The sequence below is a fragment of the Falco biarmicus genome, chromosome 4, assembly GCF_023638135.1.
Source record: "Falco biarmicus isolate bFalBia1 chromosome 4, bFalBia1.pri, whole genome shotgun sequence".
Classification (NCBI taxonomy): Eukaryota; Metazoa; Chordata; class Aves; order Falconiformes; family Falconidae; genus Falco; species Falco biarmicus.
In genome coordinates, this window is record NC_079291.1 from 84,669,702 (window position 1) to 84,694,350 (window position 24,649).

At 52.6% G+C, this 24,649-nt stretch overlaps 1 protein-coding gene across 7 annotated transcripts in view; it reads left to right on the forward strand.

Moving 5' to 3' along the window:
• The window catches only part of MPRIP (myosin phosphatase Rho interacting protein), an 82,012-nt gene that overhangs the window by 47,617 nt on the left and 9,746 nt on the right, over nt 1–24,649 (forward strand). For 6 of the 7 annotated variants that reach the window (XM_056338359.1, XM_056338361.1, XM_056338358.1 and 3 more), the window contains 9 exons: nt 4,039–4,180; nt 4,742–4,858; nt 7,347–7,403; nt 8,711–8,779; nt 9,004–9,093; nt 9,505–9,614; nt 14,055–14,640; nt 15,562–15,678; nt 18,667–22,548. In XM_056338359.1, coding sequence (XP_056194334.1) covers nt 4,039–4,180; nt 4,742–4,858; nt 7,347–7,403; nt 8,711–8,779; nt 9,004–9,093; nt 9,505–9,614; nt 14,055–14,640; nt 15,562–15,678; nt 18,667–22,548 — 5,170 coding nt within the window. The remainder of the gene's footprint in view (nt 1–4,038; nt 4,181–4,741; nt 4,859–7,346; nt 7,404–8,710; nt 8,780–9,003; nt 9,094–9,504; nt 9,615–14,054; nt 14,641–15,561; nt 15,679–18,666; nt 22,549–24,649) is intronic. The other variant, XM_056338365.1, reaches the window with a different exon arrangement.

The window sequence follows — 24,649 nt, forward strand, 5'->3', positions numbered from 1 at the left end:
TGGAGTGTGTGGGTGGGCTCGGCAGGGCATAACAAGGCAGTCCAGTGTGCCACCAGAGAATTAACATTCACCAGCACCCTGCTCAGCTTGGCTTGGCTGCTTTTTAAATTTGAGTTTACTTAGTCCACATATCCCTGTCATTTTTCTCCCCTGAGCTCAGTCTGTGCTGTTTGAGGTTGAGCAAATACAATAACTGACTTCCATGCTGTGGGGTCAGCTTTTTCCCCTGGGTCTAACACCATTTCTAATAATCCTTCTCAGTAACCCACTAACATGTCCAGGAACGCTTGCCTGAAATCACTTGCCCGAATGCCAATCCCATAGGCGCCAGCCGGGCATCGTTCAGATCTGCCTTTCATCCCTCGGTGCAGCCAAACAAGCTTGCTCTGATTCTGTTGGTATTTTTGGCTCGTTCTCCGCCCCCCCCCCCCCCCCTTTTTTTTGTTTTGTTTACCTACCATGATCAGTGCGAGTGTCAGAGCTATGGATGGAAAAAAAAATAATTTTAGGTACCCGGTGCTGCATCCTGAGTGACACACCTGTAGGCTTAGCTCCAGATGAAGCCGTTGTTCAAGGCTTCTCGTCCTGTTCCCTTACAGTAAGAGGTATTACGTGACTTAAGTGCAGGACTGTGCTGGAAATTTTCCCTGTTGACCATTTATACCTGATGCTGGCTCCACGCCCCATGCAGCCGCCTGAGCTCACAGCCGCTCAAACATGAATCAGAAACCAGGAGATAATCGCTGGGATTTTGGCGGAGCGACAGAGTGCGAGTTCCCTCTGCTGGCACACAGCAGGACGGGGCTGCCAGCACCGCTGCCCACACCTCAGGCATCCGTCCCCATTTATCCCAGCAGGGCTCTGCAGCTGCAGGGATTAATCCTGGCACATCCCAGCGGCTTTGGGAAGGAGACCACCAGCGGGGTGGGGAGTCCTTTGGGTGCAGAGACCCGGAGCCCCTTCCTCTGGGTGTGCGGCTGCAGGCTCGTCCACCTCCTGCAGCTCCCGGGAGCACTGGAATTTCTGGGTGGCAGGCTTGGCTTTCCTTGCACACTTCCAGGGATGCAGCCTCTAAAACCATGGCTTTCCTGGTTGACCCCATGTTCTGCGCATGCTGGCAAGAGTCTGCTCTGGCATCTGCCGGATCTGCTGTAGGAGCGTGGTCAGGGGGCTGAGGCGTATCTCTAGCTTCCATAAATAGCAAAGCTGCCTGAAATAGCTTAAAAGACTTTTCTTTCTCAAATTCCTTCTCTGAATTCTTGAAATGTACGGCTCTGCTCTGAATGCTGCTTCTACCCGTAGAGAGGAGCGCCTGCTCTCCCAAGTATAGTTTGTTTTTTCTTGTAAAACTATCCTCTTGGTTTTTGTGGACCTTTGGGGAAATTCCTCTTCCTTTTCCTGACGCTCACTGTCTTTCTTGCTTTTAAATAATGAATGAATCCAATAAAAACAAGCCCTTTCTTCCAATCAAAGAAAATCACTGTAATGATAGCTCGTGCTGGTCTTTATAGCTTTCCTTCCCAGTGCACGCAGCCCTCCACCTAACAGCTGAGATCTGCAGCTTGGGTTTAGTGGCCTGGAAAAGATTAACAGCCTGCATGGCCGAGGAATTCCTTGGGACGAGCTTTGTTAGTTGAGGAAGCACTAAATGGCACCGCAGCTTTTAAAATGTGTCTCCGTACCTGTCCGCAGCCTTGTTTGGTCCACACAGAGCTGCTCTTCAGAGGGAGCAGCTCTCTCCTTGGCATGGTGGGGAGGAGAGGAGAGCCCTTCCCCTCCCCATCCCCCCAGGATCTCTAGCAGTAGCCTCTCTGAAACATTGAGCTAAAGGAAAAAAAAATATATGATTCTTTCCTGTAATCTGGATAATATTAACCCTTGGGCCTGTGATTTGGTTGCAGTGATTTATTTTTCTCCTCCCTTTTTCAATGACAAATTACTGGAATGATTTTGATTTTGTTTTGTATGTAGATGCAGATATATAATTTCCTCTTCTGTTCATTCATTTTCCAGCCTTGTTTTCTTCCAGGTCTTGTTGCTCTCCACCTTCTCCTGCTGTGTTGCTGTGTGACGTGTCCACCTTTACTTCGCCTGCTTCGCTACCATCTCATCTCAATCTCAAGCCGTAGAACAACCTGGTGGTGCAGCCCCTTTCATGAGAAATCAACCTGCTTTTAATTTTGTTTTATGGTTTTTGGTTGGGTTGTTTTTTATTTTTTTTCTCCTGATTTGTTTTTCTTCAGGCACACACCTAATAGGGCACAGACAATGTTAATTCATGGACCTCTTACTCCCTTCTAAACTGAGACTCAGAGAAGGCTGGGCCAGTGTAAAAAGCGTTAAAAAATCGTGACTCCAAAACAGTTCTCCATCGGCTGGCTTACACGAATGGACATCTCCTGAGCAGAACATCCCAAGGGGATTGAGAGCTCTGCATGAGCCCGGGATCTGCCCACTCCCAGTCTGCAAACTGGGAGGCAGCAGGGGCTGAATAGATGTCTCATAAAAACATCAGAGAGATTGGAATTTACAAAGCAAAGTCTTCCCCACCAATGTTGTCCCTTCTCTTTGGTTATGGGCTTCGGTGCGTGGTCCTGGCAGCCTCTCTCTGAGCAGCAGTGGGGGCCCCCAGCTCGCTGGGGGATGTGATAGGCTCAGACTTTTGTCTCACTTACAGAATTTGGTGCAAATGTTGGTTGAAAACTGAACATCTCATGATTTTTGAGCCCTTAACCTGGTGTTCCTTTTTGTGGGAAATGTTAAAACCGATTTTTTCAATAACCTGTTTCCCCTCATGTGGTTGCCATTGTGATTTTCATGCACGTTAGAGGTTCACACGGAGCAAGCAGCCCTGAGTTTAGGTGCGGCACACGTGGGTCCAAATTGTGCCTCAGGAGCACACTCAGACTGAGCTTTTTAGGGAGGTTTGAAATTGAGCTTTAAACCTCACAGCTTGGAGCTCAGCTGGGGGGTATGTTGGTGGTGGGCTATTGCTGCACGTTCCCAGGTTGTGATTAAAGCCCTGAGGTTGATACCTGCCCCCGAACCGCTAGACACACAAGCATAGACACCAGCAGGTCCTTTGAAAAATCCAGTATTTCCTCACCTGTGGGTCAGTGAGCAATTTTTCATGCTGAAACGGTGCTTTTAATTCCACCTGCAAAGGTTTGTTGTTTGCTCCTTCTTAGGAGCATCCCATGTAGGCTTGGTCCGGGGTTGGCTCCAGCTCCATCCACATTTTTTCATAGTTCTCCTCCATCCTTGGAGACATAAGTGCCGTGGTGCGATGGGCCACCAAGGTGTGCTGTTTGAGAGCCCACATTGTGCTCCCTGCTGTTCATACTGGCTTTGCAGACCAGTTTGAGAGGAGGGTAGAGCCCTGGGGTTTTGCAGGGGGTGCCCTGTTGTGCCTGCACAGATTGCTCCTCATCTCTTCATGCCTCTTCAGCTGGCACAGCCTGCAAGCCAGACCCGTTGTCTGGAGGCATCTACGGACACTCCTCACTCAGTGCAGCACTGGGGAGGTTACCTGCGTGGGGCTGAGGTTTTGCAGGGTGCTGTTGCAGTGAACCCGTAGCCACCCGTTACCTCTGCACCCCAGCTTGGTCTGATGTGTCTCTGCTCTGTGGCCTGGGGGGCCGTCACCAGCTGCAGTGCTAGGGAGTAAAGACAAAGCTTAAGTCAAAGCTGTTCAATAATCCTTGCTTCTCAAAGGGCTGTAAAATATACAAGTAAAAAGTTACTGCTGGTTTTGCAAGGGTTTTCTAAATATTTAAGGAAATACTATTCTGAGCTGAGTAGCATGAGGTTTTTCCCCACTTTGGCCATGGGTAGAATGATACATGTCAGATCGGGGTGTTTTGCCCTGGATTTGTGCATGCTGGAGCTTGCAGAGGAACAGGGACCCAAAGCCAAGTGTGAGCGAACACTGGGTCAAGCAATTCTGCAGCCTTACATTTGTGGGATTGTACAGCTCAACACAGTTGCTGTTCTGGTCTTTAAACCGCCTTTGGTTTCCCCTTTCTCTCTGTTTTCCAGGCGATCCCAGGTAATTGAAAAATTTGAGGCATTAGATATTGAGAACGCGGAGCACATGGAAACGAATGTGTCGGCCGGGGCTGGCCTTTCCAGCGAGACGCGGCAGGGCAGGAGCGAGAAGAGGGTTTTCCCACGGAAACGGGTAAGCTGCTCAGCCAAGGTCTCACCGTGGGGTTTGGAGGATGGCACCTGGGACCCGGCAGCCCAGCACAGAGGGTTTAGCTATAGGGTTTAGCTATAGGATTTGTCCCTGTGTGGAGCAGGGGATCTGGAGTCGCAGGCAGGCACATGCAGGAGCCAAACTGCTGTGGGTGCTCAGTCTGCGCTGGTTTGCTGCTTGCTGCTCCGCTTCCTTGGCCCAGCTGCAGATCAGAGTGGGAAATCAGGTTGTCTTTTTTTTTTTTTTTTTTCCTTCCTCCAAAATAGAAAGAGGGAAACTTCAGATCTGGCGTGGCAGGACACATCAGGATGGGGTGAAGTAACAAAAGAAACAGGCAATCTTCAGAGTCCCAGATACGGTTAGGTATATTGGGAACAAATTAATGCCTGAAAGGACAAAAAAAAAAAGTATTGCCAATGAAATGACACTTGTTCTGAGCCTGAGATGCCCCTTAAATAATGTGGATTTTTGTGCCATGAGCCAAGAGAGTGGGACTTGCTGTCCTAGTTCCTGCACTGTTCTGGGCTAATGCTGTTTACACAGGACTTCGCTTGCGAAGGTGCAGCTGTGGGTGCCATCCTGGATGTGTCTGCATCTCCTCTGTCCCCGCATCGCCGGGCAAAGTCACTGGACAGAAGGTCCACAGAGTCCTCTATGACGGTGAGCTACCAGGGCCATGTCCTCTGCGGTGGGGGAGGCTGTGAGGGGCCTTTCCCAGGCAGGTCCAGAGAAAACTGGACTGTCTGCTGCTTTCGCCAAAGCCAGCACGTAGGACATGGGATGGACTCAGATTTGGAGCAGGTTTCAGTGACCTGAATCAGGTGTGACTGACCCTGACAGTCACAGGGGCTCAGCGGGGGGAGAGCTGTGTTTTTCGCCTGTTCCCTTCTACTGTTGCAGAAATTAAAATGCAGAGTCTGGCGAGGAGTCCTTTTCCTTAAAGTACAGCAGCAGCTTGGAAAGCAGATCCCCGTTTTGCTAATTGTTTTCCTCTGGATTGCTCCGTTTCCTCAGTGCTTTGCTTGGTATGTCAGACCCTAATTCTGTAGGTCACCCTGGAGATGTTGGGTCACCTCGCCTGGCCAGAGCCCCTCTTTGCCCTGTGCTGTCCCCCTGAACTGGCAGAGACTGCAGCACAGCATTTCCAGCTCAGCAGAGGGTCAGTGCAATTTTCTGGACTCAGACCAGGTGCTGGGTCATGACTGATGCATTTTCAGAGAGCTAACGTGGCCCAGCTTTCTAATGCCTCTTCCTTGATGTTTGTGCAGTTGCAAGTGGGTGTGAGTGGGACGAAGGCTGTGAGGAAGGGCTGAACCTGCCCTCCTGAGCTTTCCTCCCTTTGCATATTTCAAATGCTCACCAGATCTGGAGGCAAACAGTACAGAGCAAACACAAAATTGCTATCCTCTCACCGCCCTTCTGTAGGAACAAAATAAATACACGTGCTAATCTCTCAAAAAGATTACAGACCTATTGTAAATACAAGCTGCATTTTTTGTGGATGGACAGCTTCTGTTCAAGGACTTCTCAGAAAAATGCAGTAGCTTGGCATTTCTGTAGCTTTTCATGTAGACTTGTACAGCCACAAGAGTGATTTTTAAATTCTTGGTGGTAATAAAGAGGTGCAGTAAGTGCACGTTAAATGGCAAAGCACATCATCTAGTGAAGACAAGAAAATTATGCAGTCAGTGGGAAGAAAACCTTTTCCTTGGCATTAAGTACACCTTTATTGTGCCACTCCTGTTATAAAAGTGGCAACATATGAAAAATGTGCACGCCTGCTGGCTTGCAGCGGTGATTGCAAGACTCTCCCCTACCCATTGGGTTCTCTGTGTCAGATCAGATCAGTTTTCCATCAGGATAAAAGCTGAGGGAGAGTTCATCCCTTGTTAGGCTCCGTAGCTGTGGCTTGTGTTGCGTGGGTATCTCTTCCATCAAGTGCTTCATCTGTTTTGGGTTTCTAATGTCTACACCCTGCAGTGGCAGCTGGTCCCAAACTTCTCATGCTTCAGCAGCTTTGCAGCTTCAGGCAAAGCCCGTGCTCTCCTGCCTGCCCGAGCACTCGGGGAAAGCAGCTGGGTTTCTGTGGAGGAGCAGGACCTGCAGGAGAAACCTTCCCCCTCCAGTGCTTCTGTAGCATGTCGCTGCAGCCCAGTCTGAAACACATGCATATACTGCTTAGCAGCACCGTTCCTCCATGGATGCTCCTACAGGTTTGCTTACATTTTGGAGAAAACCAAGAGGTGTAGTAAAGTAGTATGAATGCTGCTAAAGAGGGATTTATCTGCTTTTGTGGAAGATTCTTGCCCTGTGCTTCTTCCTAGTTGATAAATAACAAGCCTGTGAAAAACTGTAACTCTTGCAATCCTTCTGTTTTCCTTCTCTGCAAAGTGCATGGTTGGGAGCCAGTTATTTTTGATCGAAAATGTAGATTATTTGCTTGACGCTCTCCTGCAATACAGGAAAGGGCTTTAACAGGACCCAGACCCCAGGAGCACGAACCCACCTGCACTTTGGCAGGGGAGAAGCAGGTGGGTGGTGGTATTGCACTCGCAGGATAGGTTGGGGCTAAGATCAGGATTCCCAGCTCTCACAGCCACCTTCAGAGATGGACGTACTCATTGCAAATGCAATTTTCTCTATAGTTTGTTCGTGGCTTATCACTGCCTCGTCCGCAGGTCCTGGTGGGGCTTGGTGGGTTTATTGCCTGCAGCCGCATCACAGCCGAGGCTGCTCAGGCTGGCGTCTGTCCGCTCCCTCGATAGCACATAGTTTTTCGTTCATAATATATAATAGAAGGACAAAACTGCCTGCGGTCTTGCCAATTCCTTGTTTCCCTTCATCTGTAATGCTGGTGTAGCAGTAGGAAATTGCAAGAGAAACGCTAGGAAGGAAACAGCCTGAATAAACCATACAGCAGGTCTCTCTTGTTCTGGGAGCAAACGGTTAGCCACCACGTAGTGCAATGGTACAGTTTGGACTGGATGACCTTTAAAGGTCCCTTCTAACCCAAACTATTCTACAGTTCTATTAATGAAACTGTTGCTAGCCTCTTTTATTGCTGCGCTGTGTTTTATCGAGCCGCTGCTGTTGTCTTCTGGGCACAAATGCTTCCCACCCCTCTGATCGCCTCTCTCCTTTCTTGCAGCCCGACCTGCTGAACTTCAAGAAGGGCTGGTTGACAAAGCAGTACGAGGACGGACAGGTGAGAGTCCTGGTTTCTGGCGGCTGATGCTCTCTCTGACATCTCAAAATGATGCTCCAAGTGGGAGAAACCAGTTGTAGGTGCTTGGGCAGAACACTGACAGGGAATTCGTACAACTCTCTGGAGCCAGGCAGCAGTGGCTGCGTGCAAGCCCTGTGCAAACGGTGTTTGTCTCGGAGCAGGAATAGCTGGTTCTCTGTCCCGGGGAGATTTCAAAGCCCCACAGCTGGATATTGTGTCGTGGGTTTCTAGGGAGCCAGGGCAGCTTGAATAGCAGCACTGGTTTCAAGTTCCTGTTCTCTATTAGGCTCATCTCCCTTGCGACCCAGCAACCTCTTTGGCGTCAGTAATGAGGCTCAGATCAGGTCTCTGGAGTGCTGGAGAAAAGACAAGGCCAAGAAATAAATAAATGTCTCTGAGTTGGCACTGGGAAGCAGCCACTGCCGCTTTCCTCCTGTCCATTCCCGGAGGAATGTGGGATGTGCCGCCCTATCGAAGGCTCAGAGACAGGCAGTGTGCCGAGGCAGCGTGGGTGCCCTGGCTGGTTGCAAACTGCCCCTTCCCTGGATTTGCTTCCCTCCTGCTCAGCCCATGGAGGAAGAGTGAGGGCACCTTGCCCGTGGCTGTGAGCACCGTGGCCAGGGCTCCGCTGAGTGTCCCCACTGGTGTGCTGTGCCCTGGGGCTGTAGGCAGCCAGAGGGAGAATCAGCTGCTGGAGCGAGCGCTTTGTTAGCTGAAACTGCCTTGGGTAAGCCTGTGCCTCACCGGGAGTGTGCAGAAGGCATATTCCTGTAGAGCAAGGGCCAAGAACAGGCTCCAGCCCAGTTCCTAGGTTCTTCATTCATTCTGCTGCTTCATCTGCAGCATGAATGTTTTACTCTTGAGTTTTGGGGTTTTTTAAAAAAAAGTCCCTCCAGGGTGTTAAGTGCAATCACTAAAAGCGTCATCCTTGCCAGCAGAGCTAATAGGAAGGCTCCGGCTGCCCCCGTGGCTCTCACCGTGTTTCACTGCCACATGCAGGGTTGGTGCTGCCGGGGGTCTGGCACTTTGCCGGTGCAGCGGTGCTGAGGAAATCAGGGTCCTGGAGGTGCAAACCATCACGGTGTCCCTTGCATTGCTGCCTGTCCGGGTCTCCCCTTCGCCCCCGGGGGGCCTGTTGGTGAAGCCGGGTGTGGAGCTGGGAGGGGAGAGGCTGTGAGCTGCCTCCCTGCGGGATGTCTCTGCTGGGTGGCCTGTGACAGGCTGCTCAGGCCCCGCTGCTTGGGAAGGTGCAGGACTGTCATTGCTCTGTCTTGGTTGTTTCCTAGTGGAAGAAGCACTGGTTTGTGCTGACTGACCAGAGCCTGAGATACTACCGGGATTCCGTGGCAGAGGAGGTAATTGTCTTCCCCATCGGTGTTTACCCATCGCCCTGCGTCCAGGGGAGCCACAGGTGCTCCCAAACTGATCCTGACGGGTTGTCTTCCCAGATGTCAAGGTCCTGGAGCATCGCCCTTCAGGGCTTTGTGCTTCTTGAGGACCTGCTGCTTCCCTCCCTGTGAGCCCACCATGCTTTGGGCTTGCAAAGCATTATGGCTTATTTTACCTCTTCCCTCTGCAGGCAGCTGACCTGGATGGAGAAATTGATTTATCCACATGCTACGATGTTACCGAGTACCCGGTTCAGCGAAACTACGGCTTCCAGATCCACGTAAGGAAAACTTGAGGAAGAGTCTGGCTGCAGGACAGTTGATCTGGTGGCTCATGCTGTGCTGCCACTTGGAGATGCTCGTCCGTGGCACCTAAGAGAGGCCACTCGGCATCACCCACAGTGCTCCAGAGAGCTGCAGCCTTGGGTTGGAGAGCCAGTTTTTTGGCTGGGGGAAGAGCAAGAGGGAATGGGAAGGTTTTGTGTCTACCTTAGGATCTCAGCTATGCCAAAACTGGCCTGGTTGCTGAGAAATGCTAATTCCCACTGTGTGCTGCGGGATGGAGGGGCTGGCTGCGGTCTCCATGCAGCCAGCAAGCAGTGCTCAGGGCTGGGTGCAGGGTGGTATGGCGGGGGGTGGGAAGGTGCTGGTGTCTGCAATCAGCTGCTCTGAGCTGATCCTGCTCTCCACAGACGAAGGAAGGGGAGTTCACCCTCTCCGCCATGACATCGGGCATTCGTCGCAACTGGATCCAGACCATCATGAAGCACGTCCGCCCCACCACTGCTCCTGATGTAACAAGGTAAAGGGGGGAGTTTAGCAGCCGCTGCATTTGTCTGGTTTGCTATGCAGGAGTAATTTTTCCCTTATCCCTTTTCTTCCCTCTTTCCGAGCCTGTCTGTTCCTGGAAGCTGCAGCGCGTTCTCACATCCCTCTCTCTGGGCTTAATTTGGATACGCTTTGTGGGGATGCTGATATGCTGAGTTACTCTTACGCGTGCAGATTTCAAAGAGGGTTGAAAATGTGGCTTTAATTTGTGCATAGGAATATGAAATACTGTTCCTATATCAAGGCTCCTCTGGATTCCCACCAGGTATTGTGAAACCACTTGGATTCAGTTGTGCTGGGTTCCCCCTTTCCTCTGGCTACTGTTCAGCATGAGCTGCCCATCCCCTCCACGGGTCACGGCAGCACGAGCCCAGGGTTCAATTTAGAAGCTGTTTGGCTCTGATATATTTTAAACTCCAGCCAGCAGATCGTCTTCCCTCCTCTTTTGATCTTCCAGATAGCTGCCGCAGCTTGTTTCCCCTTGTGCCTTAGGAATGCTCGCGTCTCCTCCTGCTGTCAGTGCCAGAGGAAGGGACCCCCTGCTTCACAGAGTACCTTCTGTGAGCACTTGTGGCTGCGGGTGAAGGGTGTTTGACCTCACAGCTAACCGTGCCAGCCACATTCGTACGGGCCACCTCTTACAGGCTTCGTGGACACGGCCGCACCGTTAACTCCATCTCCTGTCCTTACCGTAGCTGCAACGAGCAGGTTTTTGCCAGGTTTGTCCCAGCGTTGATGGAATGGCTCTTCTCACCTGGTGCTGTTGACCTGGAGATGCTCCAGCCTCTCCTTCCCCATCCCGCTTGGCACTCAGCCACTCTTTCCCAGCCCTGCCCGAGCTCTGGTGGATCTCGTGGGGGTCTCGGGGAAGCCACCTCTCTCCTCACTCCTGTGTATGTTTGATTTCCATGCAATCCCAGGAAAAACTTCTCTTTGAAACTATCCGTGCTGAAGCCCAGGTTGGAAAACTGTGTTCTCTCCTGTATTAACGTTTTGTGGTTTGTATATCTCGTGATTCACTGCATGCTCCTCCTTTCTGCACCTCGGATGGGAAGGCCTGCAGTTTCCATTTATTTTTCTTTCTTTTTTCGCCGTCCCCCTCCTCCCCACCCCACCCCCTTTTTTTTTTTTTTTTTGTCTTTAAATAAAAGCCAGAGAGAAGGGAAGAAGCAACCTGGTCTTGACACTTGATTTTCCCACACTGGTATCTTCCGATGTGACTAGATATGAAGATGAAGACCAAGGAGATTTGAGGGGACCTCTCTGCCTGTAAAGAACCAGCTGTATTTATAGCCTAACAGGTTACTGCAGCACGGTGGTCCTGTGCTCACTGTCTTTGCATCTGCCCCAAGCCCACATGAAGTGGTTTGACTTGGCTCACCCTCGTGGGAGGGTCCAAGCGTGGGTACCAGTTGGGCAGTAACTTGTTACGCTGCATAAGTAGAAGGTGACTCTCAGTCTCCCAGCTGGGGAAGAAGAGGGTGCGCTTCTGGTGTTTTCCACTGAGCTGGTTGTAGATGGGGTAGGGTCTGGCGTGGGTTAGTCACGTTGCTGAGTTGTTGCTGTGAGCTGCAGGGCTGTGCCGTGTGTGAAGCAGGGCTGTGTTCACCTGCTGCCTGCTCACAAGCCCTTTGCCGTGTGCCGGGGGATCCCAGCCCGTCCCGCCTGGCTTGGGGCACGTCATTAACACCCACACCTGGGGAGCGGCTTGGGAACAGGGCTGCTGGGAAGCCAAAGGACAGACTGCCAAAGGCTCGTGATGGAGAGGTGGTGAATGTCTGCAGAGCGCAGCCAGGGTGCAAGAGGGAAGTCAGTGTGGATGCTGGGCTGTGCCGGGAGGGCAGCGGTGTTCACCCCATCCCTGGGGCCAGTCTGACTCTGCACACTCCTGCCGCCCTCTCCTGTGGCTCTCATTAACCCACTGCCATGTCTCCACCGAGCCAAACACACGTTTTCTCGGTTGCTCGAGTCCTAATTACTGTTTATATTGCTGTGTGCGTCAGCACCTGGGGTGGGGGCAGATGCTGTGCTGTTCCCTGTCCTCAGCAGTGCCCTGCAGTCTGCAGAGACACTTAATTACACTCTGCTGACGATGACCACGCAGGTATAAAATAGCCACAAGAAAGAAGGTGGCTGCTTCAGCGCTGGGTCCTTGTTCAGCTCGCAGCTGCGGTGCGAGTTCCCCAGCGCTCCCCCAGTTCCCTGCAGCCTTCGTGTGCTTCTTGCACACTGCCACGGCGTGCTCAGCTCGCACCACTCCCGCAGCCACCTGTATTAAAAGATAAAACCTTTTTGTTTTGACCTATAAATACCATTATGAGGCCAAGACCCCCTCCTCCCATGTGATGTGGCTTCATTTTGTCTGGGATGGCGGAGACGTGAAATGCTTAAGCAGAATTAATTGCCATGGGGCACTTGCGGGAGATGAAGCGAGACACTTCGGGTCAGCCTTCTGAGTCTCTTCACTCAGTTCCCAGTGGCTGCCCCTCCGCTCCCTGACACACATCCCGTGCCCTTTGGGAAGCAGTAGAGGAGAAAGGAGCTCGCGAGAGATGCTGCCTCCAGAAATGCTGAGATTCTTCACGGGTATTTTAGAACAGTGTAATTTCTGTCTCTCAACAACATCCAAGGGGCCCCAGGACACCCTGTATTTCCTAGTGCTCTGCTCCATTTTAAGACTCGACCTCTTCCCCGCTTTACTTATTTAAAATGCAGCTCTAATCGCTAACTGACTCCAGATTGAGTGCCTGGCTTTGGAGTCGTGCAATATCTTCTAATGGCTGAGGAGCAAGGTGGTTTCCATCGTGGTGCCTTTTGGGTTTATTTTATTAGCTGCAAGTGACAGAGCTGAAGAAGGAATTCTCTCTGAGCTGGTTTTAGCCTGTAACTGCCAGAGTTTCTTGAAACCCAGCTCTACTGAGCCTGTGGTGCATCGGAAGATACTAGCCCTGGACCCATGCAGAGTCATCTCTTCTGCTCCATTCTTTGTTTTGGGCGTATGCACATACCTGAGGTTGTTGGCTGCAGGAGCTGGGGTGTGTTACGGAGGCAGGAGGAGAAGCTATGCTGCTGCTGCTCCCTCCCGGTCGCGGCAGTCTCGGTGCATGCGGTCCCGTGGGTCAGAGCCCCGTTAGCGGTGATGTGCCTGCAGCAAAGGGCCCGGGGAGCTGCTTTCCAGCTCTTCCCACTGCACCCTTCTAGAAAGCTTGTCAAGGCTGCACTGGAGGCTGAAGCCCGGAGGGATGCCGTGGTGGTGCTGGCAGCAGGGAGAGCCAGAAGTCAGCCTGAGCAGCAAGGCTGCACCTCGGGAGGCATCTCGGGGGCTTCTGATAGCAAAGAGGGTTCAGCAAATGCCTGCCGCTCCCTCAGAACGGGCTTCTGCCAACTTAGCATACTGCTGTTTTCTTTTTTAATTTTGATCTGCATGTTACAAGGCTGGCATGTCTACGTTTAATAAGCTAATACTGCATTATGGATTATCTGTAGGTTTGGAAACGGTATTGCCTTCCCCTGTTAACTTCCCTTGCTTGACAAGTATGTCTCCCCTCTCAACCCACCACCCTCTAACTCAGCACTAAAAATCATTCCTTGCTTGAGAAATCGACATTTTCAGTGACTTCCACGGTGTGTTGAGTAACTCTTGCTCTCCTTGCTGCACCAACAACTGTGCGTACGGCGTGCAACGCCTGTGCCGGGGTGGCTGCCCGTGCTGCCCGTGCTGCCCACAGGCAGGTTTCCCCGGGGGAGGTCTGTGCCTTCAGTGCAGATAGCGGCACAGAGAAGTTTTCGACCTGTTAATACCCCGACTTTGGCAAGCTCAAGGAGCACCTTCCCCCTGTTACCCAAGACCTGTGGGAGCTGCTCTGTGCTTCTCCACCCCGCAGCTCCGAAGCCAGACCGACTTTGGTGGGACTGGTGGCATCCTCCCTGCCAGCACGTGACTATGGCCGCGGTGACCGGCGTGTGTGCATGGAGCCCTGCAGCCGGGGAGGCGGGGGGCTGGCCGGCCGGCTGGTGCCGCAGGAGCTTTGGAAGCCTCTTCCCCACCTGGCAGGACAGCTCAGGGTTGTGCCTCAGCCGTGGGGGGCTGCTGGGTCGTGGTCCCTAGCCCCGGGGTGGCTGCCAAGGAGGAGCGAGGTCGGGATCGGCCGCTCGCCGGGGGCCGGGGCGTGCTGGGGAGCAGCCGGGGCTGCTTGCACCAAGGCTTTGCGCACCAGCGTGACCCCGGGGAAGGGCAGCGGTGGCTCCTGCGCCTGAGGGGCGAGGGGACGGAGGGGTAGGGGGGCACCCACCTGGTATTGGCTTGGGCTTCCAGCAGCCCCTTTCCACCCAGCTCTTTGAGGCATGCGTGGGAGCGCCTGGCCAACTTGAGCACCCACTGATGCCTTCCTTCACCCTCTCTCTGTCCTCGCAGCTCCCTGCCGGAAGAGAAAAGTAAAACAAGCTCTTCCTTCGAGACTGGTCCAAAGCCGAGCGAGAAGCCAGACGCAGAGCAAGCTGAGCTGGACCCGGAGCAGAAGCGGAGCCGTGCCCGCGAGCGCCGGCGAGAAGGACGGTCCAAGACCTTTGACTGGGCTGAGTTTCGCCCCATCCAGCAAGCCCTGGTGCAGGAGCGTGCAAACGCTGCAGACTCCTCCAGTAGCGGCTCTGCCGCCTTCCCCAGGGACACTGGTGCCACCGACGCCGACCCGGGAGAGCTGGAGCGGGAGCGGGCCCGGCGGCGTGAGGAGAGGCGCAAGCGCTTTGAGATGATCGATACTGTGGACGGGGCAGGGTCAGAAGAGGCACTAAGGATGGAGGTGGACCGGATCCTGCCCGTCCCAGCAGACATCAAACTGCAGAATGTCCACGTAGAGATTGAGCAGCGCTGGCACCAGGTGGAGACCACCCCGCTGCGGGAGGAGAAGCAGATCCCCATCACACCCCTGCACCTCGCCCATGCTGAAGACCGGGACGAGGGGCTGACAAAGCAGCACTTGACCACACTGTTGGAGAAGGAGGTAAAGCGGCATGTGTGGGGTGCAGGCTGCCTGCTGAAATGGCCTTCAGGCCACTGCAGTAACTGTAGGAAGCCTGAGCAAGGCTTCAAAAAGCTGCATTTATTCCTGCTTTGTAATAGCAACGAGTAGGGATGCTGTGGAGTCCCCTGGGGAGCTGGCAGGGCACAGATCCGCATCCGTTCCCGTTCAGCCCTGCCAGCAGCTTTCATGTTCCCACGGTTGCAAACAGGGCTGTTCTTGCAAGAGTGGTACTTCATTACCCCCTCCCAGCCCCCACCCCTGCTGGCTGCTAGCCAGCCTGCTCTGATGGGATGGGTACAACTGATGGGCATGGACCAGGCTCTGAATTCAGGCTCGTAATTCTGCATGGCTCTGCAGCTGCAGAGATTTGCGTCTGCAGTTATGTCTACAAAGCTGTAAACTGGCTGTAGCAGAGTTGTAGCACGCACCACAAAGGTTCCCTTTTTGTGGAGCCTACATCAAACAATCTTAGGATTTTGGGAAAAGGAAGGAGGAGACTCAGCTCACTTGGAAGAGGTCCATGGCTGGGGTAACAAAGGTTGTTGTTAGTTGGGATTAAGGTGTATTAGCAGGAATGAAAGGGGTGCAGGCGTGCAATAATCAGGAGTATCGCTGATCTGAAGCAGGCTGGGATTTGCCAGGGTCCCGCCTGGCACGAGCTGGTGCCGTTCATCCTTTGCTGCAGTGAGCCTTTAGAAAGTAAACTAACTCATAACGTAGTTCTTTCGGGGGGGAGGGATTTTGCCTGGCAAAATGAAATCCAGATCCCAGAGCAGAGCAAAGTAGCGGTGCCATCCGAAGTCCCGTTCATTCTGCTCCACATCCCCTCCGAGCTGCTTGCTCCGTATGGCCAACCCCCTGCCCACTCCCTGGATACTGTCCCTGTTTGTGTCCCTCCAGCTGGAGCAGAAGCAGAAGGAGGCCCTGGAGCTCCTGGAGCAGAACCGGCACCTGCAGGACCAGCTGAAAGTGGCACTGGGACGGGAGCAGAGCGCCCGGGAGGGCTACGTGTTGCAGGTAGGAACGTGGGGAGGAGAGAGAAACCCATTTTCCTCTGTGCCCGAGGGGGACCCTGGTGGGCTTCAGTCTAGGGGACATCAGAGAGGGTGCAGAGATGTGCACCACAGAGTGGCTCCAACAGATTTGACCTTTTTGCAAATACTACTGATTCTGTAGCCTTACTGGAGTCATGCTTAACAAAACCTCTGATCTGGGATGCAGTAGACAGAAGGTAGCATTACCTACTGGTGTCCTCGAGGGAAAACAAAACACAGCCATGGCAGACGGATGGGACCTCAGCAAAGTCCACCTCTGATCCCTCCTGTACTGTGTTTGTCTATGCAACAGCTATTGCCCCGTTTCTGTGCCCCAGATGTTCCCCTCGGGCAGCAGGGTGCACATGAGCCTTTCTAAGCATCGTGGAGCCCAGCAGTGGCTCCTGGATGGGTGGTTTGTGTGGTGGTTACATGGGCAAACACAGCACAGCACCTTCCCCACAGCCCGGGTGGGCTTTGCACCGGCACGACCTGGTGTCTTGGATCACTTTGGTGTTTCTTCTGTTATAAGATGCCTTTCCTCAGCAGAGCTGAGAAGGGTGTTTTGGAGGCTCGGGGAAAAAGAGACGGGAGTCTTTTGGGAAGCCTTTCCTCCCCTCCTCCAAACAAAATGCACTTTTTCTCGCCTTTCCTCTGGGAGTGTCCGTGCCCAGAGGAGCCATGACACATAAAGGGCAGCTTCTGGCTGCTCTCCTGAGTCCGTAGTTCTGTTTTGTGCAGGGACAGAATTTTGACCTGCTCAAATCTACTTGGCCAAACTGGCTCTGGATCAAAGTGGCCACGCGTGGCTGCATGCTGCACGCCTGTGGTAGCAAACCTGGTGTTGACGCTGAACCTTCTGTCCTTATTTCTCACGGGAAAAACAACCCCTGAAGAAGTTGCACAGGCAGTGGAGCCAGCCCAGGCAGGGGGGCATCTTGCCTTCCTCGCCGGAGATCTCCTTGGAGGAGTTATTAACAGCGCATTTATTTCTGGAGTCCCCGAGCTGACAGCACTTGCTTGGAGGATTTCCATTTTCACTTGGCAGTGTTGGAAGAGTAACTAACTCCCACTTCCCTGGGGCAAAGACATCCGACCTCCCTTTGCCTGGAGCCCAGAAAAATCAGGGATTGGGGCTAAAAGCTGGATGCTGAATCCACTGTCAGATTGGCTGTGTTGAAGTTGGCCATAGCGCCTCAATAGGAGGAGGGGGAGCAAGTCTACAGAAGGGCCGAGCAAATCATTGCTGCAGTGAGAAGTGACCCAAACTTTGACCTAGAAGTTGGAGAGGGTTTTTGGAAGGGTTGGAGGCTTTTGCTTGCTCTGGTCTAATTGTTCTGGGGATTTCCCTTACGTTTTTCTGGGAGTGGAGGGATTAAAGTCCTGTTGCAGAAGGGAGTAACCCCACCAAACCCTGCTGAGGTGGAGGGATTGGAATCATGGGGGGCGGGGGTCTGCAACCCCAGACTGTGGGCAAACATCACAGCATTTTTTTGGGCGGACCCTCTGAATTTCATGTGCTCCGTATCTCCATCATGCCTGATTTCGGAGAGGTTCCTATGTTGTCTGTGGGGAGGGGCAATGGAGGAGCCTGACTGCTGCCAGCCCATCTCTCCTGAGCTGTCCAGGGGGCAGCAACCCCCCCTTGGCAGCATGACCAGCCCCATATGGACCCCCAAGCAGTGCCCCGACACAAAAGATGCCGCACATTTCGTAAGGCAGCCGCTGAGATACCCACCCTGATGCATGTGCTGTGCACCGAAGCCTCTCTGGCCTCGTGTAACCCCTCTCTCACTCTGAGCTTCCTCGGGACGGGGCACCCCGACTTGGAACCCTACTGGGAGAAGTGACAGGGGCTCCTGCTCCCCACAAACGGAGATGTGCCGCAGCTCTGGGCACAGTGGGCGGGAGGGGTCACGTACTAACCTGTCCCGGGTGGATGTTCTTGCATGATGTTGGTGTAAAGCATGAAATTTAACTTAACATAACTGAGTGTCACATCTGTGGGCTTTCCTTATCAGCAACCAGAGTACAGCAAGGCAGGCCAAATTCTTAGGCTTCACGCTGTGCTTCTCTCGCCTCTTCCTGTCTGTGTATTTTTTTTTAAAGATACATAATTTCTGTTGCCTTTTGCATGACTCTGTCTGTGAGTTTTCTCTTTGCATGCTACATTGCTTTGGTTTGCATCTCACAAAGGTTGGTTTCTTTTATTTTACGTTCTCATCACACTTTTTTCCTCCCTTCACTTGCCAGGCTTTTTATTTTGTCCTTTGTTGGATTTTTTTTTTTTGCAGGTAGAGAAATTAGATCCTCCCTAGTCTTAAACTTTAGCATAACAACATCTCTTTAACACGATGAGCAGCCACTAAGTCCTGTTTGGCAATCACAGAAATGACATCGCCACGCCGGCTGTCCTGTCTCCCTGCATCTGGGTGGGATGTGATGTCATTTGCTGTCACCTCACTTTCTGTTGTTGCTTTTGGTCGGTAGGACTGTGTTACCTGAACTGTGCACTTTTTGTTTCACAACAAAACAAACATGCTAAAAAAGCAGTTCCTTTCTCCTCGCCCTGTTCCCATCCCCTCCTCCTTCTCACCCCTCCTGGTTTTCTCTCGTCTGTCGTCTCTGTTTTACTGCTGGTGTTTCTTTTTCATTGTTTTTTGGTTCTATTTGATTTTGGGTTTTTTATTTCCCTTTTAGCCTGTTACTGTACAGCTGTTTTGATGTTGTGGTCCGTGTTTTCTGTTACTGGAGAGCAGTTGTCGCTCATTCAAAAAAAAACCAACCAAAAACGTTGGTTAAAACAAACAAAAAAAAATTGTGCCAAGAACAAATCATCCCAATTGGAGCATGTGGGTAGCAGCCAAATCGCTGCAAGGAGGTTTTCCATGGCCTGCCTGGCCAGAGGTGTGACACTCAGAAGGGAGAGCCAAGAGTGTTACTAATCTAGTATTTAATCAATTTTTTTAAGACCGAGGTGGCCGCCTCGCCATCAGGTGCCTGGCAGAGGCTCCATAAAGTCAACCAAGACCTCCAAAGCGAGCTGGAAGCCCAATGCCAGCGTCAAGAGCTGATCAATCAGCAGATTCAGTCGCTGAAGCGCAGCTATGCCGAGGCCAAGGACGTGATCCGGCACCACGAAGCCGAGATTCAGAGCCTGCAGGCGAGGCTCAGTAACGCGGCGGCCGAGCTCTCCATCAAGGAGCAGACCCTGGCCAAGCTCAAGAGCGACTTGAGGAGCGAGAAGGAGAAAGCCAAAGAGCAGCTGGAGGAGTGGCAGCACAGCGAGGCCACGCTTAGCTCCCAGCTGAAGGCCAGCGAGCAGAAGCTGAAGAGCGCAGAGGCTCTCCTCCTGGAGAAGACCCAGGAGCTGCGGGACCTGGAGATGCAGCAGGCTTTGCAAAGGGACCACCAGAAGGAGGTCCAGCGGCTCCAAGACAGGATCGCGGACCTGAGCAGGCAGCTGAATGCTAGTGAGCAAGCGCGGATCCTCATGGAGGAGAAGCTGCAGAAGAATTACGAGGCTCTGCTGGAGAGCTGTGAGAGGGAAAAGCAGGTTTTAATACGGAGTCTGAAGGAGGTGGAGGATAAGGCCAACGAGTACGAGAACCAGCTGCAAAACAGCGAGCAGCAAATGGAGATTCTGCAGAAGGAGAAACTGAGTGCAAAATTTGAAGGCAGTGAGCTCGTCCACCAGCTGGAGGAGCAGCTGGTGATGAAGGAGGCCAGCATCCAGAAACTCGCAGAGCACATCAAGGAGCTTGAAAGAGAGAGAGATCAGATCAAATGTCGGTTCCATGAGCTCATGAATCAGGTTGCCGAGTCAGATAATGAAGTTGCGAAGCTGCAAGCCAAGTTGAAGATGGAAGAGACCAACTACCACAATCTGGAGCAATCGTTCGAGGAGGTGTCGGATCAGTTCCAGGGTGTGCAGGAGGTGCTGAAAGAAAAAGAAGAAGAGCTGAGACACGTTAAGGAAATGCACTTGAGAATTGTGGAGAAGAAAGATCAAGATCTCAGTGAGGCTTTGGTTAAAATGGTTGCTTTAGATAGCAGTTTAGAGGAGACTAAAGTAAAGCTAAAGGCCAAGGAGGAGGCTTTAAAGAAATTAGCTGGTGTAGGCACAGGTCTGTGTGCTGAGGAGGTGGAAGACCTTGGCCCCAGTCTTGAGGCTGACGAAAGTCATCCATCCCAACCAGGGCAGACCCTGCAAACTCAGGATGTCCTCCCAGCTCTGAGTTACGCACTGAAGGAGGAGGACGATGAGGTTCTCCAGACCAGCCAGAGGCAAGCGGAGGAGTTTGGCTCCCCGTCCAAAGCTGTAGAGCTCCAGGACCAAGAGTTGGTTCAGAAAGCCTTAGCAAAGCCTGATGTAGGAATCATGGGGGCCAAGAGGCAAAGAATCCGTTTCTCAAGCATCCAGTGCCAAAAGTACATCCACCCAGACGGATCGGAGAAAAACTGGACGAGCAGTACCTCTTCGGACACGAGCCAAGACAGATCGCTGTCTGAAGAAAGCATGTCATCAGAGCCAGCTCTTGGTTACCCATCATCAGGAACGAGCGACTCTGAGACCTATCTCTCCATCATCCATTCCCTGGAAACCAAACTTTATATTACAGAGGAAAAACTCAAAGATGTAACGATGAAGCTGGAAAGCCAGCACGGCCATAATCAGGAGACACTCATCGCCCTTCACCATCAGTGGGCCAGCACAGAGTCTCAGCTGCGGGAACAACTTCAGACCAGCTTATCCCAAGTCAGTTCTTTGATCTCACAGCTGGAGAGTGAGAGGCAGGAAAAGTTCAAGCTCATAGAAAATCATGTCAGCGAGCTGGGAAGTTTCCAAATGAAAAATGATCAAGCGCTGACTTGCTTAGAGAAGTGTAGGGAGCAACTAAGATCTTTGCCCGAATCAGACAAGGAAAAAGAGGGCGATTTGTTCCTCGTTACTCTGTCCAGCATGGAAACAACCTTATCAAACGCAATCTACGCCTTGAGAGGGGCGCCAGTCCCATCGGAGTATCAGCAGAGCGATAGCCTTATCACGGAAGGCTCCACTCCAGAAGGAGTTTTTTTGGGAGAAGAGGAGCGTGTCTCCAAGGAGCATGTCCCCAAGGAGCAGCGAGCGGAGATGTTTGACGCCAGCCAGCTGAGATGGCTTTCCGAGAGAGTGGCATTTGAGGCCTCTCTCATCAACCAAATAGCGGAGTCTTTGAAAAATGCAAGCTCTGAGATATCTCAGCTTCTGAGAGAGATGCAGGGAACGGCTGAGGTGGTTCTGTTGGAGCCAGCAAATGTTTCTCATACAGCCGTTGATTTGGCCAGCGTCCTATCTAAGAAGCTGCTGCTGGAAGGGGAGTTCTGGAGCCAGGTGGAGGAGCTGAGAGCCCACTTGAGCACCAGAGAAGGAGAAACTGAGGGCAAAACAGAAACAACAGGTTTGGGCCCTTCTCCGTGTTTTCTCAGTGCTGTAGCAGATGCCACATTGGTCAAGGCAGAACTCGGGTTTGTTGCACAGAAAATGAGAGAATCTTTTCATCAGAGATTAAAAACAATCGAAGAAGACCTCCATAATACCAAAACGGCTCTCCAGCAGCATAAGTGCATGTTGGAGGAGATCATCAAAGCGTACAGGACTCCTGATTTTGACGGAGTTATGCACCAGATTTCTGAAGCACTTGAAATTCAAAAAGATGCTTCAGAAAGAGCCCAAATCTCCTGGGACGGGAGCTGTCTCCAAATGGTGCCGTGTCAGGAACTAGCCAAGGTGGAGGAGATCGGCAGCCTGCCAGAGTGCAGTAGCAAAGCTCTTGTTTCCATTCAGGAAGATCTCGCCCAACAACTAAAGGACAAAGCGAATGTTCTGAAGGAGATCTCTGTTGCCTTACTCTCTCTGCCTCCCGAGGAGGCAATGAGAGACTGTCAGAAGCTCCTGAAGATATCCGAGAGTCTTTCCTATCATTCGTGCATGGGAGACCTTGAACGGTATTCCTCTTTGTTAGTCCATGATGCAGTTGTTCAGGCTCAGGTTTGTTACGCCGCTTGCAAAGTCCGGCTGGAGTACGAGAGAGAGATGAAGTCCTACAAGGAGTCCTTACAGAGCATGGATGCGCTCTGCCAGGAGCGCGTGAAAACAGTCTCTCTCCTTCGGGATGAGTATGAGGACTTGCTCCGAAAGCAGCAGGGTGAGTACGGCGAGGTGATCGCCATGCTGGAAAGGGAGAACGCCGATCTCAAAGCAAAGGTGTCCCAGCTTGACAGCCAGCGAAGGCTCTTGGAGGAAGAGGAGCACAAACACAGCAAGAGCTTGAGCGAGTTACAAGGACGGTATGAGGAGGAGATTCGAAATGTGATAGAGCAACTAAACAGGACAGAGGATGCTCTGAAGGCCGAGAGGACGGAGAGCCTCAACCAGCTGGATGCCATTGTCCGTGACAAGCAGAACATGGAGCGGTATCACCTGGAGCAGATGCAGATGCTGGAGGACAAGTTCCAGGCCAAGATCAAGGAGCTGCAGGTCATCCACGGCGAGGAGCTGCAGGCGCTGCAGGAGCACTACAGCCAGAACCTGCAGCGCCTGCAGGAGACCCTGGATGAGTACCAGAGGCAGCACCCGGAGGCATCGCCCACGGCGGGCCCAGGTGGTGGGGACCCCTGGGTGGCCGGTGAGGCGGGGGGCACTGGGCAGGGCCCCGACAGTGAGCTGGACTCCATGCACGGCCTGAGGGAACGCATCCAGGAGCTGGAGGCCCAGATGAATGTCATGAGGGATGAGCTGGAGAACAAACATCTGGAGGGGAACGCTTCCACCTTGAGGGAAAAGTACCAGAAGGACTTTGAAAACTTAAAGGTCTTGATATGTTTGATGCTTTATGCTTTCTTGCTGCTGAGTGTGCAGGAGGGTGCATTCGGTCCTGGGGTTCACTTGCTGAACCGAGGGGCGTCCCCCAAAAGGGCCAGCGTGCCGAAGGAAGCCCCAAGGTGTTAGAAAGCCTCTGTAAAGCATGGTGCTGCCCTTCCCTCCATGCTGGGCTATTCTAAATGCATTGCTGAGGGCTTGGTCTCAGCGGGAGGGCTGGTTGTTGGAGGTGGTCTCTGCATGTGGAGGGAGGGAGAGTTTCAAAGTAGCTTGATAACGTCACGTTCTCCTTCAATCCGAAGACCGTAGCGTTTACCTGAGGTGTACATTTTGTTTGTGACTTCCCTTTAAAAGCATTCCTCAACTCTGTCTTTCCCAGTCTGATCAGATCTCCAGTCTGTCTCTGCCGCTGTCAAAAACGCAGGATGAAATGGAAACTTAACAATCTCAAAACGTATGTTCCTGGGGAAAGTAGCTGCGAAGGGATGCCATGCTCTGTAGCAAAGCTCCTCTGCACGAGGCTTCAAGGAGAACCACCCTGGTGGTGCACACCGGCGGTTCCTTACATCGCAAACGGCACATGGTTAGGGGAACCCAGGCTGGGTGCAGAGAAATGCCATCCTTCCGACTGCTCCGCTGCTCAGGCTGGCTCTCAAACTAGCCTGAGGTGGTACAGCGACTTAAAAAAAAAGCCTTGGGTTTGGTGTTTGGCTTTTGATGGGGGAGCGTTTCCAGTTAGGAAGTGGCTGAGGGCAGTGGAGGACTCTGGGCAGCACCAAGGGAGGCGCTCGCAGGTTGCTTGGGCAGCCGACAGGGCAACGGTGCCGGCTGTGCACGGAGACCGTGCTGGCCAGGCTTTCATGGAGCAGTTCTTCAGAGCCGGCAAAAATGTGGGAGAGCTCGCTTCCAGCCACGAGACCCTCGGCGCACGTTTGGGCTGAGGGCGAAGCGTGGCTCAGCGCCAGCCAAAAGCTGGTTTTAGCCTGGGGAGAGCAGGAGTTCTGCTGCATCCCATCAGGGGCGAGTTGGGTGGCGGGGGAGGGGGAGCTGCCGGGGAGATGGGAGCGGAGCGGTGGTGTGCCCTGAATGCCGTCTCCTCCATTGGAACCCCTAGGAAGGAAAAGCCCTTTTGAACTCCCTGCTCAGGTCAGTGGGACACACGGGTAACGCCTTGGCCTGCCAGCCAGGCACCAAGCAGGGTTGCTTGTACCAAGGCGTGTTCCTTGGAAGAGGCAAAAAGTCCAGAACCAAACTGGAGGCTGAAAAATACGAGGAAGCGGTGAACCTGACCTCCCGGCTGTGTTTTCAGCTTTGGTCTGCCAAAATGTGCAGTTTTCCTGGCAGGAGGGCAGGCAGCATCTTCTGGGCAGAGGGGTCCAGGAGGAGAGCAGGGGGGACCGACCTGTCTGTGCGCCTTTGTAGGAAGCAGAGGGACAGCCAGCAGGGTAGAAACTCCCCTCGGTTAGAAAGCTAACGCGGCGGCTGCAACCCTGCCCAATTTACAGGTTTAAAGGTGCTCGATTCTTCTCTTCTGAACCTGATGGAGAACATAACATCGGTAACACGAGGTGCTGGTTTGTACATGTTCAGATGTCCTGGATTTATAGCAGTGCATTGACAAAATGTTAAATACCAGATCTACAGCCAGCCCTGTAGAGGAGCCGTCACCATTCTCCTCCAGCATTAGAGGCGAAATGAAGAATCCTGCAAAGCTGCTTCGTGCCACTCCGTAGTCAGCCAAGTCCAGACAGGTTCTGGCACTGAGTTGGGAGTTTCAAAAAAAAACAAACCACCAAGGCTGAGAAAGCGAAGAATGCCTCAGGATTAAAACTTAAAGAGGAGGGAAAAAAGCACCAGAGCTGAAAATTGGGGATGAGGGTGGCATAGGGTACAGAGCATTACACAGCAAAGTGATGCTGAGGATGTTGTTAGTGTAGGGCAGTGGCGTTAGGCTGTTGTGAGCACTTCTGTCACTGAGGGAGTGAATTTGTTCCCCTTAAATCTCCCACGGGGTCCCAGTGGACCCTGAGTGACAGTTCTCACTTCCTCTGGAAAACAGGAGTGCGAATCAAGAAGAAATCCGTTGAAATCA